This window comes from Bubalus kerabau, unplaced genomic scaffold (genome assembly GCF_029407905.1).
Source record: "Bubalus kerabau isolate K-KA32 ecotype Philippines breed swamp buffalo unplaced genomic scaffold, PCC_UOA_SB_1v2 scaffold_101, whole genome shotgun sequence".
Classification (NCBI taxonomy): Eukaryota; Metazoa; Chordata; class Mammalia; order Artiodactyla; family Bovidae; genus Bubalus; species Bubalus kerabau.
In genome coordinates, this window is record NW_026577955.1 from 20244 (window position 1) to 38693 (window position 18450).

At 36.4% G+C, this 18450-nt stretch overlaps 1 protein-coding gene across 1 annotated transcript in view; it reads left to right on the forward strand.

The window, feature by feature from the left end:
- The window catches only part of LOC129641177 (growth arrest-specific protein 2-like), a gene marked incomplete at its 5' end in the record, with an annotated part of 115907 nt that overhangs the window by 18348 nt on the left and 79109 nt on the right, over nt 1-18450 (forward strand). Inside the window, one exon of the mRNA XM_055565961.1 lies at nt 9348-9411. Within this exon, the coding sequence (XP_055421936.1) occupies nt 9348-9411 (64 nt within the window). The remainder of the gene's footprint in view (nt 1-9347; nt 9412-18450) is intronic.

Sequence of the window (18450 nt, forward strand, 5' to 3'; positions counted from 1 at the left end):
CGTTACCCTCTGTGGCAGTGCTTTTTTTTTTGGTACGATTATTTGTGAGAGGATCTTAATTCATGACTCACTCTGTCTGTTCTCTTTCCACGACAGCTAATGACAAGAAATCTCAGTGGGTGGGGAAAGATGCCAGGGATGAACTGGGGAGTATAGACAGCATCTGATTCCATATGCTTCTCTCATGCTTGTTGTTTTGATTCTTGGCAGATAACTCTCTACGCCACATGATACAATCATATACAGAGCATAACCTGCCGTTTATCTTCTAAGACATTCTTGAGAGAGAGCTTTTCCTCTGTCAAATGTCAGTTCTTAGATTATGAGTTAACTAATATCCCAGAATAGTATTTCAGAAATGAGTCAATAGCAAAATGGATACATGTCATAAAAACTTTTTCATAAAAGACTTATAAAAGCCCAAAAGAGAGATAAAAATGTTTGATACCTTAGTGATAAGTCAAATGCAAATAAAAACTATGATAAATTAGTGACGATTAAGAATTGTATATTTAATGTTGAGTATAGAGGAAAGTCAACACTAAATATTCAATTCTTAATCCTCGCTAATTTTTCACAGATTGAATTTGCATTTGACTTATTACTAAGGTATCAAACATTGAGGAAAGTGTGATCTTCTATATATTGCTGAAAAATAATTGGAAAATTTTTGCCCTTTTTTGTCTTCTTGGGCAATTTGACATTATGTATTAAAGACTTCAGAAGTGCTCATGTTCTTTCATCAAGTTGTTCTACTTCTAAAAGTTTATTTAAGGGAAGTAGAGATAGGTAATGTCTATGGAAACTTTGTTTATGAGTTAAAAAAAATGAATGAACTGAAGATATTTGGTGGTAGCTTAAACAGACTGTAGTCATTCATAGATACCAAGAAAAATAATATTCATAATATTTTGAGACTAATAATATGGGAAAATTATGATATAATATAAACATGAGGTCTCAGCATTTACATCTAGTAAATAACAATAAAATGCTATATTCAGAATTTGAAAGTAAGACAAATAGTAATTGAATTGTAAGTAATATTTTCTTCTTCAGTTCTCTATTAACACACTTTAGGCAGTAAACAGGTATGGCTTGTAGTATGAAACATAAACAATTTTACTCATATTAAGACAATTGCAATCTTAATTGCAATAAAATTGCATAGAGAATTATTTATTGACATCAGTGAATTTTCTACATCAGTGTATTATAAGGGCTGTTGTACATTAGGACCAGACATATATGACTTATTTTCAATTAAAAAAAATTGTTATGGGTCCTAAAATTGATGCTCTTGTATGATTTTTTTCTAAGATATTTTAAGTAGAAACTATTTCTTTAAATGAATGATATTCTTGCATGGAGGATTTGTTATTTGTAATTTACTTGAGCCCACTGATTAGAAATTGCTAAGTTACCTTAATTTTTCCCCCAGATCTGTTTATTTTTCTTTACTTATGTACATTCTGGTTGAACTGGAAAGTTGAGAAAAATAAAAGGATGGGGGAGGGAATATTTGAAAAATGCACAAATTCTGCTTGCTGTAATTGTGTCTATATCACTATGTTATTGGATAATTATAGGATCTGGAGGCCAATGACTATGCTTCATCTATTTCTCTGAGAAAGAATCTACTCAGCAGGAAAAGGGTTTGCTATCTGCTGTGCTAGCATGCAAATGTGTGTGATTTTTCATTTTTATCTTCTGTATTGGTGTTTGCTGTGTAGCACTGTCTTTTTTTGATGCATGACTCTGAAGAATAGGTTTTATACAGTTCTTTGTCCTATTGAACATTGGTCAAGCACTGACCTACCTACAGTATTGGGTTTGATCCCACTACACAAAAGTAAAAAGGATTGTGTGTGAATATTTAAACATTAACATTTTCCATTTTGTACCTAGTGCATCAGAAAAAGAATTTATGCCTGCCTGCAAGTGTTTGATAAGTCATCCCATGTGGTAGTCGTTGTTGTTGTCTGTATTGAGGACTGGAAGAATATTTCTGTAGAAAGAAACCTACTTTTATTAATATTAATGTAGGATAACAATTTCAGGATACCAGATCAACTCTGGGTTATTTATATTCACATTGTTTCTTCCCAGGAACAATTTATTTTAGACTTTGGGTTTTGTAACACCTATCCTTATAAAGTACTTTATCAGCATCTCAATTCTGAATTTGAGCTCAGAAACTTTTTCCAAATTTAGCCATTTGCCCCTATGTCAGCACAAATGTAGTATGGTATCTGAGTGAGAAAACTAAAATATCTCCCAGGAGTAATAGGTATAGCAAGGATTTGATGGAGTCAGGGTTGAATCAGGAAAGTGACAGCCTTCTAGCTTTTCCAGAATCAAATTTTCACTGTGCAGTATTCAATAATAATAGCTATATGTTCAGTAATGATAATCAAGCAGTGGATATGTGCTACCATCTCTAATCTCCCAACAACCACTAATTTTATAAATGGAAATGCTAGTTTAGGACCAAGAGAATTAAATAAGTTGCCCAGTATTATACTGCTTCTCAGTGACACAGCTAGGATTGAAATTCAGCTTCATTTTCCTCTGAAGATCATGTCCCTCCAGTATTACAGAAAGTTATGTTTTGTATGAGATAATTTTAGAAGTTCATATGATGATTTAAAGTAAAAGGAAAAATAAAGTATAAATGAAAGGAAAATTAGAAGAGACTCTTACTTGCTGCTCTGAGTGATAGTGACTTAACCCGTTAATTTCACATCAAGTCTGGGTGTTGAGACAGAAAGGGCACTCCTTGCTCTGGGACATTTTTTTGACTTGGTGGCAGAGGCAATTAACTACATTTTATTCTATACATCTTCCATTACTGATGAGATCATGAATGAATTCTCCCTTTTATATGAATTATATGGATGCTGTATCCTGTTTTCACTGTGAACAGTGATTCTGAGAAATCTGGATACATACACACTCAGCATTCATGAGTTTGTGGGGTTTATGCTTTGTTGACTTTTCTTCTCTTTAGCCTCTCTCAGATCAGGTTTTAAGTCGCCTATGTTGCTAGCTGCTTCCCACATTTAAATGCAAAGGTCTCTGTGTGTGAGTTACAGGGAGTAACACGACTTAAGAGAGCCAGCCCTTCACTTTCTTGGCAGGCATCTTTTCTACCTTATAGATCCTGGAAGATGATAAATGCCATAAAACCCATTAAGGGCTAATCCAGTGCACAGATTATTTTTTTCTCCATTCATCATCATCATCACTGTCATCACCGTTATCCTAAACATTTCTAGAGCATGTTCCATGAATCAAATCACATTTGAATATTTTTAACCAGAATAGATATAGAATTATAACTGACATATATGGTAATAATCATAACATTGATTAGTGTAATGATTATCAAACTTTAATGCACATATTCATCACCTGGAGAGCCTGTTTAAATTTAAATTTTGCTCAATAAGTCAGGGATGGGACCCAAAAATTTGCATTTTTAGCAAGCTCCCAGCTGATGCCAGTGCTACTGGTCTGCAGATCATCACTTAAGTACAAAGGTGTAAAATTTGTTGAGTGCTTGCCATATACCAAATGTGCTTACCCATAAAATTACCTCATAAGAAAGAGTAAGTAGAAGGCAAGTTTTAGAGATGAGATTATGTAGCCTGGATTAGAACCCAATTCTTCTGATATCTAGTTTACTGTGTCTTCTACTATGTCATTCTTTCTAAGTATAAGAACCTGTTCTCTTCTCTAGGACAGTGGGAAGCTATTAATTTATGATATTTTCACAATTTAATATTCACTCAAAAATATAATCTTTTCAAATTTCATCTTAAACATAAATCTGAAATATAGATTTCCTTCAAAACCAGCATGAATATTATTGCTTCTAATATATATTAAACCAAATAGATAATGATATTTTCATTTTTTGTCCATCTGTTAAAACCAAATAGCTATATAGCTAAACTATACATTCATGGTTTAATGCATTTTATCCTTGCAGATTCTGTGACATTGAAACTCTACCCCTTGCTTTAGCAGAAGGTCTCATTTTCTATTCCTGGAGCTAGCAGCATTCCATTTGACATTTGATGCCCATGAGATTTTTATAGAATCTAGGTTATAAGATTGAGTCTCTTGCCACATATTTTTGAATAGAGATTTATGTTACTTTTCCCAGAGGGGTTCTGCCTTATACATTTTTTCAAAATGGTTTTGATTATTTTAAAAGAAGCCACCAGTGATAAAAACCTTTTGCATAAAAATCACCAGTGACTAAGACAGCTTTTATTTATTTTAAAGAAAATTTGTTCAGAGGAGAGAAGGCAATAGTGATCCTCTCTTCTCATGAATGCATGGGTGCATCGCTTCAGTCATGTCCAGCCCTTTGCGACCTCATGGACTGTAGCCCACCAGGCTCCTCTATCCATGTGATTCTCCAGTCAAGAATACTGGAGTGAGTTCCCTCTGGAGTCGGTTACCAGGGGAATTTTCCCAACCCAGTGATCAAACTCACGTCTCCTGTGGCTCCTGCATTGCAGGCAGATTCTTTACTGCTGAGCCACCAGGGAAGAACCCTTCTACTCAGAGCTCAAAACAAAAGGCTATATTATTGATGTGGCAATAGAATGAAAAAAAATATTTTTTACCATAAGCCTCAGTATAACTAGAAATTTGCTTGTATTTTTGAAAAGACAAATCAATAAAGTATCAAAAATGAGTAGTACATGGGACAACATAAAGTCTTTAGTTCAAATGCAATATACTAAAAGTTTTCTTTCTAATCATCCAGATAAAGATATGCATCCATATATATATAATATATATAATCAGCTTAGGTAATTTATTGAAAATGGGCTTATCTAAATTATTTTATTCCCAGAAATGGAGGAAAATTGATGGTAAGATGTTTAGTGTTTCATAAAATGACATGTTCTAATATAATTTTTACTTAAGTTTTATACCTAGCAAAAATCCAGAATAATAATAGGATATATGCTTGTTTGTCTGTCTATATATGCCAGCCAAGTTGACCTACTTAACCTTAGATTTGATTAAACTTAGAATTAGCTATTTATGATACAACATGACAGAATATTCAAAATATACTCATTATAATAACTTTTAAATTATATAGCTTAAATGATCAAAAGTAGTTTTTTTTTTTTTTTTTTTAAATTCTGAGGTTTCTTCTACTGCTTAGTAAGCTGGCTTTCACATGATGGGTGCACAGAAAAAAATGCTTACAGGAAAAAATGTTATTAGTTATTAACATTAATATTAACTAAGCCAAATAAAGATAATCTTTAAGCTAATAATATACAACAAAAAGTAATAATAATGAAGAAAGAAAACTAACTTTGGGAAGTCTTTCCTATCTGCCAAGCACTGGCTAAGAATAACAATGAATAATATTTTGTTTAACTCACACAAAAATTTTGCAAGATACACACCATTATTTTCCCTCAGAAAACTGACATTTTATGATCTCCCCAAATTAGGAACTAGTAAATTTTAGAGCTCAAAGACAGAACCAGATTTCTGTGGCTCAAATCCTATGGCCACTATACTCTTTCTACCTGTTAATTTTGGTCTACAGTGCAAAAACCAAACATAATCTCTTCTTTGGTATAATGTAGAACAGGAGACCTGGGTTCGATCCCTGGGTTGGCAAGATGCCCTGGAGAAGGGAATGGCAACCCACGCCAGTATTCTTGCCTGGAGAATCCCACGGACAGAGGAGCCTGGTGGGCCACAGTCCATAGGGTTGCAAAGAATCGGACACAACTGAAGTGCCTTAGCACACAGCACATTGCACAGATGATACTTACAGACTTTTGAATTTAATTTTATAGAGTAAGGTCAGCGTGTTTGCTTTTACAATTGAATAAACATTAACATAATATAAATTCTTGCATTTTCTAAAGATGCTAGGCAAGATTTTAGCCTTTATTCAGCTTAACTGTCACAACCGCTATTATAACCACATGATACGCTCATGATCCATAAGGGTTACCATCCTTGATATTTTGGGACATAGTGTTTACTGAGTAACTAACTACTCTGTTCTTGTTATTGTGCTAGGTTAGCCCCTCTGCAGATTTAACTCATTCATTGCTTACTATTTATCAAACATGATATTAGTATTTGTGGCCATGATGAACCAAGGCATGATAAGACAATATTATGGGTATGTTTTGAAGCAACTGCTTTATTAAAGATAACATTTCCAAGAAAACTGGGAAGTAAAACATAATCTTTCTATTATCATTTCCCTAAGATATGGTGCTGAGTGAGACATTTGTTCTAAGTTTTATAAGCTGGTTATATTAAGGATATAAAAAGGAGAATCATGCCATTACTTTTCAGTTTTCCAAATTGATTTTCTAATGAGTCCATGGTAGAACTGATATTTGAGTGTTGGCATGCAAAAGCTGTTTTACATGGATAGCTGGATATGCAATAGCAATGCATGCTACATACCACATTGTCATATTACCCACTTGATTTTTTTCTTCAGAATTAATTGTATTTTCCATAGAATATGTCTGTTTATTTCCAATGCTTATAGAGTCCTCCAATTAAGCACAGTAATTTGGTTAAAGAATCATGATCGTTGGGTCAGATGTTGCTTTATGTGATTGGTATTGACTGCTCATGGGCACAGTTTGGTCCATTCACTAATAATTTTCATATTTTGTCACTGTTACCATCGCAAAATGCACGAGATTATATCCAAGTCTCCTGAAACTTTAACTACTTGCTTCACACATTTCTCACTGAAGATGAGTGTGTTAGCAGGGCCTTAAACATCTTCCTCTCCTCAACTTTCATGTACTCCCTTTTCCTATTTGTTATTTTGTACCACTGACAGGGTGGCGGTGGCGGTGGCGGTGGTTTACTCACTAAGTTGTGTACGACTCTTGCAACCCCATGGACTGTAGCCTGCCAGGGTCCTCTGTTCATGGGATTCTCCAGGCAAGAATACTGGAGTGGGTTGTCATTTCCTTCCCCAGGGAATCTTCCTGACCCAGGAATCGAACCCAAGTCTTCTGCATTGCAGGCAGATTCTTTACCAACTGAGCTACAAGGGAAGCCCACTGACAGGATAAAAAGTCCAAATCAGAAGAAACTGATGAACTAGACAGGAAGATTGATTTTCATTTATTTGCTTTTGTTTTGTGATGTTTGTTATTGTTCTCTGTTTGAAATTGATTTCCATGTGGTATTATAGTCCATATGTTTCATTGCACTGAAGTTGATTTAATATATCAAAAGTTGTATCATTCAGCCAGAGTCATCTAATGGTGCACTTAAATTAGAGGTACTAAATATCTTTTTTAAAAGCCCCTTTAGTTAGAAGTAATATTAGACTTCCCCAACCTGGGTTTTATGACAATTCACCAAATGTTAGCCGAAGCTCAAATTTATATTATCAAGAATGGAATTACTCTGTAATTCAGATTTCCCATAATCAGTTCTTTTCAATGAGTATTGCCGATTATATTAGAACATATTTTAAAAGCCTTTAAAAATTACATTTTATAGCAAGATAATAATTTTTGCTTGTTTAAAGCCAAGTAAAATCATATACTTTCACAATCTAAGTAAATATGTTTTTCTATTCATCACACAGCCCCAACAAATTCCATTCTGGTGTCAGTGGCAAATATTGCCATTGCCATAGCCTGTGGAGAGAAGAAATTAGATATTTAAGTTGGGGAGGAATAGAAATAATGCTGGGAAATTAAATTATTATAAAATTGTGTATTTAAGAATTGAAGCAGGGCTTCCCTGGTGGCTCGGTGGTGAAGAATCCACCTACCAATGCAGGAGACATGAATTTGATCCCTGATCTGGGAAGATCCCACGTGCTGTCAAGCAACTAAGCCTGTGTGCTGAAGCTGTTGAGCCTGTGCTCTAGATCTCAGGAGCCACAACTACTGGGTCCAAAGGCCACAAATACTGAAATCCGTGCGCTTGCTTAAAGCCCATGCTTTGCAACAAGAGAAGCCACTGCAATGGGAAGCCCACGCAATGCAACTGGAGAGTAGCCGCCACTTGCCACAACTAGAGAAAAGCCTGCCCAGCAATGAAGATCCAGCACTGCCCAAATAAATAAATAAATAAAAGAATTGAAATAATATTGCTATTTATACTAAAGTTTGTCAATGAGCTACTATTTTCTTTTATCAGTATATTGGGACCCAATGGACTGTAGCCCATCAGGCTCTTCTGCCCGTTGAATTCTCCAGGCAAGAATCCTGGAGTGGGTAGCCATTCCCTTCTCCAGGGGATCTTCCCAACCCAGAGATTGAACCTGGTTCTCCTGCACTGCAGGCAGACTCTTTACCATCCAAGCCACCAGGGAAGGCTCCCCCCAACCCACAAAAAAAGATGAAGCAATATTGCTATTTTTCTTAAAGTTTATCAATAAACTCATATTTTCTTTTATCAGGATATTGTGTCTATATAAAGAGCATTCTCAATACAATCTTTTCCCCCTAATATCTTTGTCTTTATTAGGTATTGTATATAATAACATTAAAAAATTTTTCTAGTCTGAGTTTAAAAAGAAAAAAAAATGTATGAGCAACACATACTCCTCCGGTAGCCTCAACAAATGCAAGTATGACTTGTCAGCATTACTGAATGTGTCCAAAGAAACTGGTAAAACAAATTTATTAAGTAATCAGATTATATTAGAAAATAAATAGTATTGCAAAGAACCATCTTCTTATTTGCTCATTTTATGGCCCAAAGTGACTGACGATATATATTTGTACATATTTACAAAATTCAGTCAGTTGAAAGTGTTTCCTTTTAAAATATAATCAAAATAGGAGAAGACATCAAGATTCAGAGTGCTCACCTTACATTATTGTTTGGAGGATAACAAAGGGCTGTGATATGTAATTTTTAATCCTTATTCATTGCATTATTTCTGCTAATATCACTGGTGAAGATAGAGTTAGGAATTTTAAACAATCTTTGCTTCATAGTCTTCTGTTTGCTGTTTTTAAGTATTCATCAACTATTTATATCAGAATTATAACTACATATGTTTTCAATATTCACATACAAATATTGACTAATTGAAGAAAATATTTTCAGAGTGAGATTCCTGAGGCTCATGATTTTTGGTAGGGAAGCTGGGCAAAGAGTTTTGAAAACTGCTTTAGGACTTCAGTAGATCTAAGTGTACTGTGGGACAGGATGGTTTCTGTGAATATCAGAATGAAGACTAGCTCCCTTACTGGGACCCTGAGGGGTGAGGGGGGTCAAGTGTGTTCCCCATTGAGCTGCTGTCCAATCCCTTCTATTGTAAAAGTGTCCGCCTTCGTCTTCTTTTTCAGTCCTCCACAAGCAACCCAGAGAAGTGTGTCTCTGTTTGCTAGAGCTTGGCCGGATTGCAGCCAGGTAGGTCATACTACTGCTGCTATGTAAGATGTGGACCCTCTCAGTATCCAAGCAACTCAGAAGCTTACTGGTTTTTCATTGCTGATATTTAACTTAGGTGTTGAGGAGCAACTTCTTCAAAGATGATCAGTATGAACATCTCGAGAACAACTATTCAAACTAAAAATGGACTACCAATATTCTTCACTTTGTGATCTTATTGTCCAACTCACTATGTCTAAACATTTTCTAAATATCTTTTAAATGAGTATATTTTCCCTGCAACTCTTTTTTGGGAAATTGGAGAGGATATTGTACGTGAAGTCGTATGTGACAATACACTTCCCTTAGTGGAAAGTTGATTCCCATTATTCTCTCTCTGTCTCCCAACTCCTTCACTGCTTTCTTGCTGTTTAGTCTTTAATAATTGTCAGACTCCTCTTTTGTTCCTTTTTCCTCACTTTCCCCATTTAGCAGCTGATCCCTCAGTTCTTTTTAGTCTCTACTCCTGAGTGGATGAATAGGTTTATCAGTTCAGTTCAGTTCAGTCGCCCAGTCGTGTCCTGACTCTTTGCGACCCCATGAATCGCAGCATGCCAGGCCTCCCTGTCCATCACCAGCTCCCGGAGTTCACTCAGACTCATGTCCATTGAGTCAGTGATGCCATCAAGCCATCTCATCCTCTGTCGTCCCCTTCTCCTCCTGCCTCCAATCCCTCCCAGCATCAGAGTCTCTTCCAATGAGTTAACTCTTTGCATGAGGTGGCCAAAGTACTGGAGTTTCAGTTTTAGCATCATTCCTTCTAAAGAAATCCCAGGGCTGATCTCCTTCAGAATGGACTGGTTGGATCTCCTTGCAGTCCAAGGGACTCTCAAGAGTCTTCTCCAACACCACAGTTCAAAAGCATCAATTAATAGGTTTATAGTTATCTCCATATTTTGATTGGAAAAAGGCATAGAATATAATCCTGCATATGTAGAGACATCTTTGGAATATTTTTCTTCTAGAAAAAAAAACCAAAAGTACTTGTAGAAATCATAACCATAGCTAAATAATCAGAGGAAGGGACTTTATTAGCCCAGCTGACTTGATTTGGTTTCCTTTCATCAGACAAGGCTTCTGACAGTTTTACAGAGCCCAAAGAATTATAAAAGAAGATATAAATATTTGAATAAATCTTGATGCAAGATAAAACTTCAGAATTAATTAGGTGATGTTTTCTCATCCAGTCCAGGATATATTTGTAGTGTTAAGATAAGATGAATTAATAAGATAAAGTAAGAGCTTGCTCTCTGTGTTAATTCTCAAAGGGAAAGCTATAAAGAAAATCACGGAAAATAAAATACAAGGTGTGTACATCAGGAAATTACAGCAATGGGCAGAAAACTTGCTGTCAATGAATAGCCTCCTTTTTTTTTTTTATCCAACAGATCAACTGTAATCAGAAGTAATCCCATGTTCTTTAAAACATCATAGTCAACATAATCTTAACAAATTGTTCATAAGGTATGGATTGTACTTTGCCATAGTAATTGGATGAGAGAAGGATTGTTTTTATTTAAAAGCAATTCTAATTAAATAGAAATGAGGCTCCACTCAATAAGAAGTGAAAAAATCAATTTGAGATACTTAGGGATGTCCCTGTTCCCTGCTATAAGTTTCCCAGCTTTGTTGTGTGACAGCCTCTAGAGAGGGTCCTCTAGTCTTCTATCCACTCAAGCCTCTACTACTCAGGCTTAGTTCATAGTGTCTGACAGTCCTTAGGACCCCACTCTCCTTCTGTCACCATCTTGGGTTCTGAGAGGGAGCAAGACAAAGGTACCTGTTGCTTCTAAGACTCTGCTAAACCACTCCTCCACCATGCTTAATCCTGCTGTCCTGCAGGACAAAGAGCTTTCAGTCAGAGGGCTCAGCCTTGAGTCTTTGGGTTCAGCAGATATCCCTGAGAAAGGTGATCTTACGAAATAGAAGTAGAGTCACAGATGTAGAAAAATTTATAGTTACCAGGGAATAAGGTGGGAGGGATAAATTGGGAGATTAGGACTGACATATATACTCTGAAAAGTGAAAGTGAAAGTGAAGTCCCTCAGTCCTGTCCGACTCTTTGCGACCCCATGGACTGTAGCCTACTAGGCTCCTCTGTCCATGGGATTTTCCAGGCAATAGTACTGGAGTGGATTGCCATTTCCTTCTCCAGGGGATCTTCCCGACCCAGGGATCGAACCCGGGTCTCCCGCATTGTAGACAGGTGCTTTACCATCTGAGCCACCAGGGAAGCCCCATATATACTCTACTATATGTAAAATAGTTATCTAATAAGACGGAGACGGCACTGGTACCCCACTCCAGTACTCTTGCCTGGAAAATCCCATGGATGGAGGAGCCTGGTAGGCTGCAGTCCATGGTGTCACTAGGAGTCGGACACGACTGAGCGACTTCACTTTCACTTTTCACTTTCATGCATTGGAGAAGGAAATGGCAACCCACTCCAGTGTTCTTGCCTGGAGAATCCCAGGGACGGGGGAGCCTGGTGGGCTGCCGTCTGTGGGGTTGCACAGAGTCGGACACGACTGAAGCGACTTAGCAGCAGCAGCAGCTAGTAAGAACCTACTGTACGGCACAGGGAACTCTACTCAATACTCTGTAATGGCCTATATGGGAAAAAAAAAAATCTAAAAAGAATGGAGTTATATATATATATATATATATATATATATATAAAACTGATTCACTTTTCTGCATGCCTGAAACTAATGCAACATTGTAAATCAACTATACTCCAATAACAAGTTCAAAAAATATAAGAGGGAGGAAGACACACAAAGTAGAATCTCAGTAAATGAGCTGCTAGCCCTGAAATGTGAGAGGAAAAGAGAGGTTGTCTAGAGTTCCTATGTATTAGATTAGGCAGAAAACTTTTTTGTGTACTTGTTTATTTTAATTATATCAGAATATTCTGAAATAACATATTCCATTTTGTTACTTTGATAACCTAAATATGTGGGTCAAATAGGCCTGACTCTGAAAGTTGTTATAGGGGTAAAACAAATAGCTGAGAAATAGCTTACAAATAGCTGAGAAAAGAAGAGAGGCTACAGGCAAAGGAGAAAAGGAAAGATATACCCATTTGAATGCAGAGTTCCAAAGAATAGCAAAGAGAGATAAGAAAGCCTTCCTCAGTGATCAATGCAAAGAAATAGAGGAAAATCATAGAATGGGAAAGACTAGAGATCTCTTCAAGAAAATTAGAGATACCAAGGGAACATTTCATGCAAAGATGGGCAAAATGAAGGAGAAAAATGGCATGGACCTAATAGAAGCAGAAGATATTAAGAAAAGGTGGCAAGAATACACGGAAAAACTATACAAAAAAGATATTCATGACCCAGATAATCACGATGGTGTGCTCACTCACTTAGAGCCAGACATCCTGCAGTGGGAAGTCAAGCGAGTCTTAGGAAGCATCACTACAAACAAAGCTAGTGGAGGTAATGGAATTCCAGTTGAGCTATTTCAAATCCTAAAAGGTGATGCTGTGAAAGAGCTGCACTCAATGTGCCAGCACATTTGAAAAACTCAGCAATGGCCACAGGACTGGAAAAGGGCAGTTTTCATTCCAATACCAAAGAAGGGCAATGCCAATAAATGTTCAAAGTACCGCACAATTGTACTCATCTCATGCTAGCAAAGTAATGCCCAAAATTCTCCAAGCCAGTCTTCAACAGTACGTGACCTGTGAACTTCCAGATGTTCAAGCTGGATTTAGAAAAGGCAGAGGAACCAGAGATCAAATTGCCAACATCCTTTGGATCATTGAAAAAGCAAGAGAATTCCAGAAAAACACTTACTTCTGCTTTCTTGACTATACCAAAGCCTTTGACTGTGCAGATCACAGCAAACTGTGGACAATTCTTCAAGAGATGGGACTACCAGACCACCTTACCTGCCTCCTGAGAAATCTGTACTCAGGTCAAAAAGCAACAGTTAGAACCGGGTATGGAACAGCAGACTGGTTCCAAATTGGGAAAGGAGTATAGTGTCATATACGTCAAGGCTGTATATTGTCACCCTGCTTATTTAACTTACATGCAGAATACATCATGCAAAATGCTGAACTGGATGAAGCACAAACTGGAATCAAGATTGCCAGGAGAAATATCAATAACCTCAGATATGCAGGTGACACCACCCTATGGCAGAAAAGGAAGATGAACTAAAGAGCCTCTTAATGAAAGTGAAAAGCTGGCTTAAAATTCAGCATTCAAAAAACTAAGATCATGGCATCCCATCCCATCACTCTATGGTAAATAGATGAGGAAACAATGGAAACAGTGACAGATTTTATTTGGTATGGGGGGGGGGGCTCAAAAATCACTGCAGATGATAACTGCAGCCATGAAATTAAAAGATGCTTGCTCCTTGAAAAAAGATCTATGACCAACCTAGACAGCATTTTACTTTTTTTATTTTTATTTTTTTAATTTTATTTTATTTTTAAACCTGAAACACTGTATTAGTTTTGCCAAACATCAAAATGAATCCGCCACAGGAGACATTACTTTGCAGACAAAGGTCTGTCTAGTCAAAGCTATGGCTTTTCCAGTAGTCGTGTATGAATGAGTTGGACTATAAAGAAAGCTGAGCACCAAAGAATTGATGCTTTTGAACTGTGGTGTTGGAGAAGACTCTTGAGAGTCCATTGGACTGCAATCAAACCAGTCAGTCCATCCTACAGGAAATCAGCCCTGAATATTCATTTGAAGGACTGATGCTGAAGCTGAAACTCCAATACTTCGGCCACCTGATGCAAAGAACTGACTCCTTGGAAAAGACCCTCATGCTGGGAAAGGTTGAAGGCAGGAGGATAAGGGGATGACAGACAATGAGATGGTTGGATGGCATCACTTGCCTTGATGGACATGGGTTGGAGCAAGGTCCAGTAGTTGGTGATGGATAGGGAAGCCTGATGTCCTGCAGTTCATGGGGCTGCAAAGAGTTGGACATGACTGAGCAACTGAACTGATAGAGGTAAAAAGAAGGAGGACCGCTTTCTGCAGAATTAGCTGGGAGTTTTCATTTTCCTGCTGTTTAGTGTACATCATTTACTTATTTTCTGGATTCACTTTTTGAATTATGCTATTAACTGAATACTCTGTTAGGAATCCTGCTGAACTAAACATTTGTAGTATGATCGAGTCACCAAAGGAAAAGTTTGCCACCCAATGACAAAATCCCGTTAGAAATCACTTTTCCTCTAGCTCTGAGTCTGGCGTGAAAAATTCCTCGCCATAGTATTTAAAACAACATCTTGGTTAAGGAAAGGGAATCATAATGGCCTCGTCAATTTGAAGGTGAAGTGTTTTGTGTATGTTTTTCCTCAAATATTTTAAAATTGAGATTTTGGGTTGCTCCATTTATTTTTTAAAGCCATGTTATCGGTATATGATTAACATACAAAAAGCTGCACATATTTAAAGTAAACAACTTGATGAGTTTGGTTATAAGTATACATCTATGAAACTATCATCATAATCTATGCCATAAATGTAGTTTCACCTCCAAAAGTTTCCTCTGCCTTTATTATTATTATGTTCATTATCATTATTATTGACAAGAATGGGTGGCTACATTTCTAACCACACTAATGACCATGTGTACCAGTAAAAGCAGAGATTATTCGCATTATAAAAATTTTACTAATTTCACAAAGCAGCGATCGAAGGATTAAGACAACACATTACAGTGTTCAATTTGTAAATTTTGTTTATCTTCCTTACCTACCTGAGTGCTATGAAATATTGTACATATACCATGAAAAAGAGAAAATAGGCTGAGAGATTATTCAGGTTGTTATTTTGTTTGCAGCATAAAGTTAAACAGCTGAATACCCAAATGGATAGAACAAACATTTAAGTATAAATGTCTGTGTAAGCTTCTCTTTGGACACATTTGAAGATTTTATTAAAATTTTAGTGGAAGTTCAATTGTACTTTAAAAATAGTCACCCAGTACACCCAAACAACACTAGCTTAGTCCTGTGTTGAAGCATAATAGTTGAAGGAAAAAAAAAAAAGGAAAATTCATCATTCTCATCTTATGCCAAAATTTTTGTTTTGATATAGTAAACCTTTATCTAGATTATTGTATGGTGCTTCCTTCCCCTTTTACTTTTCCATGATGTTGAATTAGGGCAGCATTATTGAATTAAGATAGCATTAACCAAAACTAGAAGTGATGTTTGGAGAGCTCTCAAGAATCACAACATTAATTTGTACACATAACAGATGCTGTTTGACCCTGACAAAATCCCAACACAATGTTGTGAATTTTGTGTTTTTTCTACTGATAGATAATGCTTTTTTATGTTTGATTCTAAATATTTATTTCTCAGGATTACATAAATGTCATTTTAAAAGCATCAACATCACTTCAGAAATGATTAACTAAAAGTTTCTAATTCTCTGCCATATTCCTTGCCTGGGAACCCTCTGTGAAGCTCTCTTGAGAGCTGTGGGCTTCTCTGAGTTCTGGAATGGGAGAATGAGACCACTTATTTTTGCTCTGATGGGTAAAACTTCCCTTTATTTTTCAACTACAAAGAGGTATCATCACTGTGAAATCCCTCCATTAATATTTCAGAAACCATGTCAGTTTCTGTGTCTAAAATATGCATGTTTGCCTTCTGCAAAGTAAAACACTCAGCAAAAACAGGTCAGTGAAACCTCAAAAATCTGTTTAATGAGAGTGTTTTGATATTCATTATTTTAAAACAGTTACTATGAATTCAGCCTTTTTTTAAGACTGAAAAATTAAGATTAGCTTTATGATAAAAGTAAAAAAGAACATTTGTTAATTTTGTTTGGGGCTATGATAAATAGTCAACATCAGAGGGAAGCTTTTTATTTTTATTTTTGAGTGCTTCATTTTGAACAAAATTTATGACTGTTTAAAAGAAATATACTTTGTGAATATTTCCTCCTATTTTAATTTGTGACATAATGAAATGTTACTTAAAATATTCTTACACCGGAGTTATTAGTTAACTCATCCTATTTAAAGATCTTGATTCTTACTGCTAAGAATAAAATTTATTTTCATTTGAGTGAAACTTCCATCCAGACTTTAAAGCAGAATAAAGATGGGGCAAAAACTATCTTGCAAGAATCTTTAAGTGATCTGTTATATGCCTTAAGAAAGGGGAATGTCTAAACTTTATCCCTCCAGGTCTAATCGGAAAAGGAAATGGCAACCCACTCCAGTATTCTTGCCTGGAGAATCCTGTGGACAGAGGAGCCTGGTGGGCTGCTGTCCATGGGGCCACATGGAATCGGACACGACTGAAGCGACTTAGCATGCATGCATGCGTTGGAGAAGGAAATGGCAACCTACTCCAGTATTCTTGCCTGGAGAATCCCAGGGACGGAGGAGCCTGGTGGACTGCTGTCTGTGGGGTCGCATAGACACGTGTCTGCATAGTCGCAGACACGACTGAAGCGACTTACCAGCAGCAGCAAGCCAGGTCTAATAAAATAGACCCCAGATGTTTTTTCTTTGAAAATTATCATCTAGTAAATAGTTTAAGTAAATTTTCTAGTTCAGGGCTTAGTTTGGGGGCTCAATTATTTCATCTAGACCAATCTTAAAAGGTATATCCTATGTCAGAAAAATGTAAAGTCTATTTCTAAGATGTCATCATGAAGTTATTAACCACAAGACCCTTTCCCTAGAACTTTTTTAATGAGACCAAAAATGATAATATGACACTGCCCTTTCAATATTCTCCCTACTTTCATGTCACTGGGATATACAAAGATTTGCTTTTAGCAGATCCAACCTTCTTGCTGTCTTTTGTTGACCCTTATTCAGTTTGAAAGCAACAGTTAAGTTTTGAAATCTTGTAGTTGGGCAAGAATAGACAACAGTGAAAGTGAGAGTGGAAGACACTCTGTCTTGTCTGACTCTTTGCGACCCCAAGGACTGACTATACAGTACATGGAATTCTCCAGACCAGAATACCCACGTGGGTAACCTTTCCCTTCTTCATGGGAGCTTCCTAAATCAGGGATCGAACCCAGGTCTCCCTCATTGCAGGCAGACTCTTTACCAGCTGAGCCACAAGGGAAACCCTAGACAACAGTAGTTGACCCTTATTCAGTTTGAAAGCAACAGTTGCTCCTTCTCCTACAAAGCTTTGAGATCTTGTAGTTGAATGAGAATAGACAACAGTATACATTTTTGAAAACCGTTTAGACAAAATCAAAATGTAGCATGGGATAGGGTTAATCATGGAAACCAGAATGAAACAACTTTTTGGAGAGCCAAAAAAAGACCTTTTAGTGACTAAGTTGGCTTCAGGTGCAGGGCCCCAACCCAAGGGGAATTTCATGATTTACAGCCTGTTGACATCTCCAGACAGACAGGAAGCCAATGAGTCGTACTTAAGTGTATATTTCAGGATTGGCTGACTGTACCTTATGCAGCTTGAAGTATTCAAAAGCCAGTATAAGCAGAGATTTGGGGCTTAGTGCTGATTTTCTATGTTCAGTGGCATAGCTAATTTTCAGCATCCCCAGATAAAGAAAAATCTCCAGGGCACAGTTTTCCATGTGTGGTGTTGTTTTCTACTTCATTGAAACTTTGTTTTGTTTTGGACATGGAGTGGAACCTGTTGGTACTTTAATAACATTTTTCATATTATTTCATTTTATGATTAGTTTTGATGTTTGGCAAAACTAATACAGTGTTTCAGGTTTAAAAATAAAATAAAATTAAAAAAAAATATTAAAAGGAAAAAAAAATTGTTCAACCCAACCAACCTGTTTCTAAAAGGCGGCATGAATCCACCTACAATTACAAATGAAATCGTATTTTCCAATTGACCTAATTTATATTTTCCAATATGATGTTTTCACTTATGATTGACTTTTAATTGGCTGTGAATTCTAGTGTGTTAAATTCCTCTAGCATCACTGCCCAGTTTATGTTATTCTCTTAAGAACATTAAATATAATAAAATGTTATACCTTGCTGGAACTAAGAATTTAAATAAGTCTAGAGGGA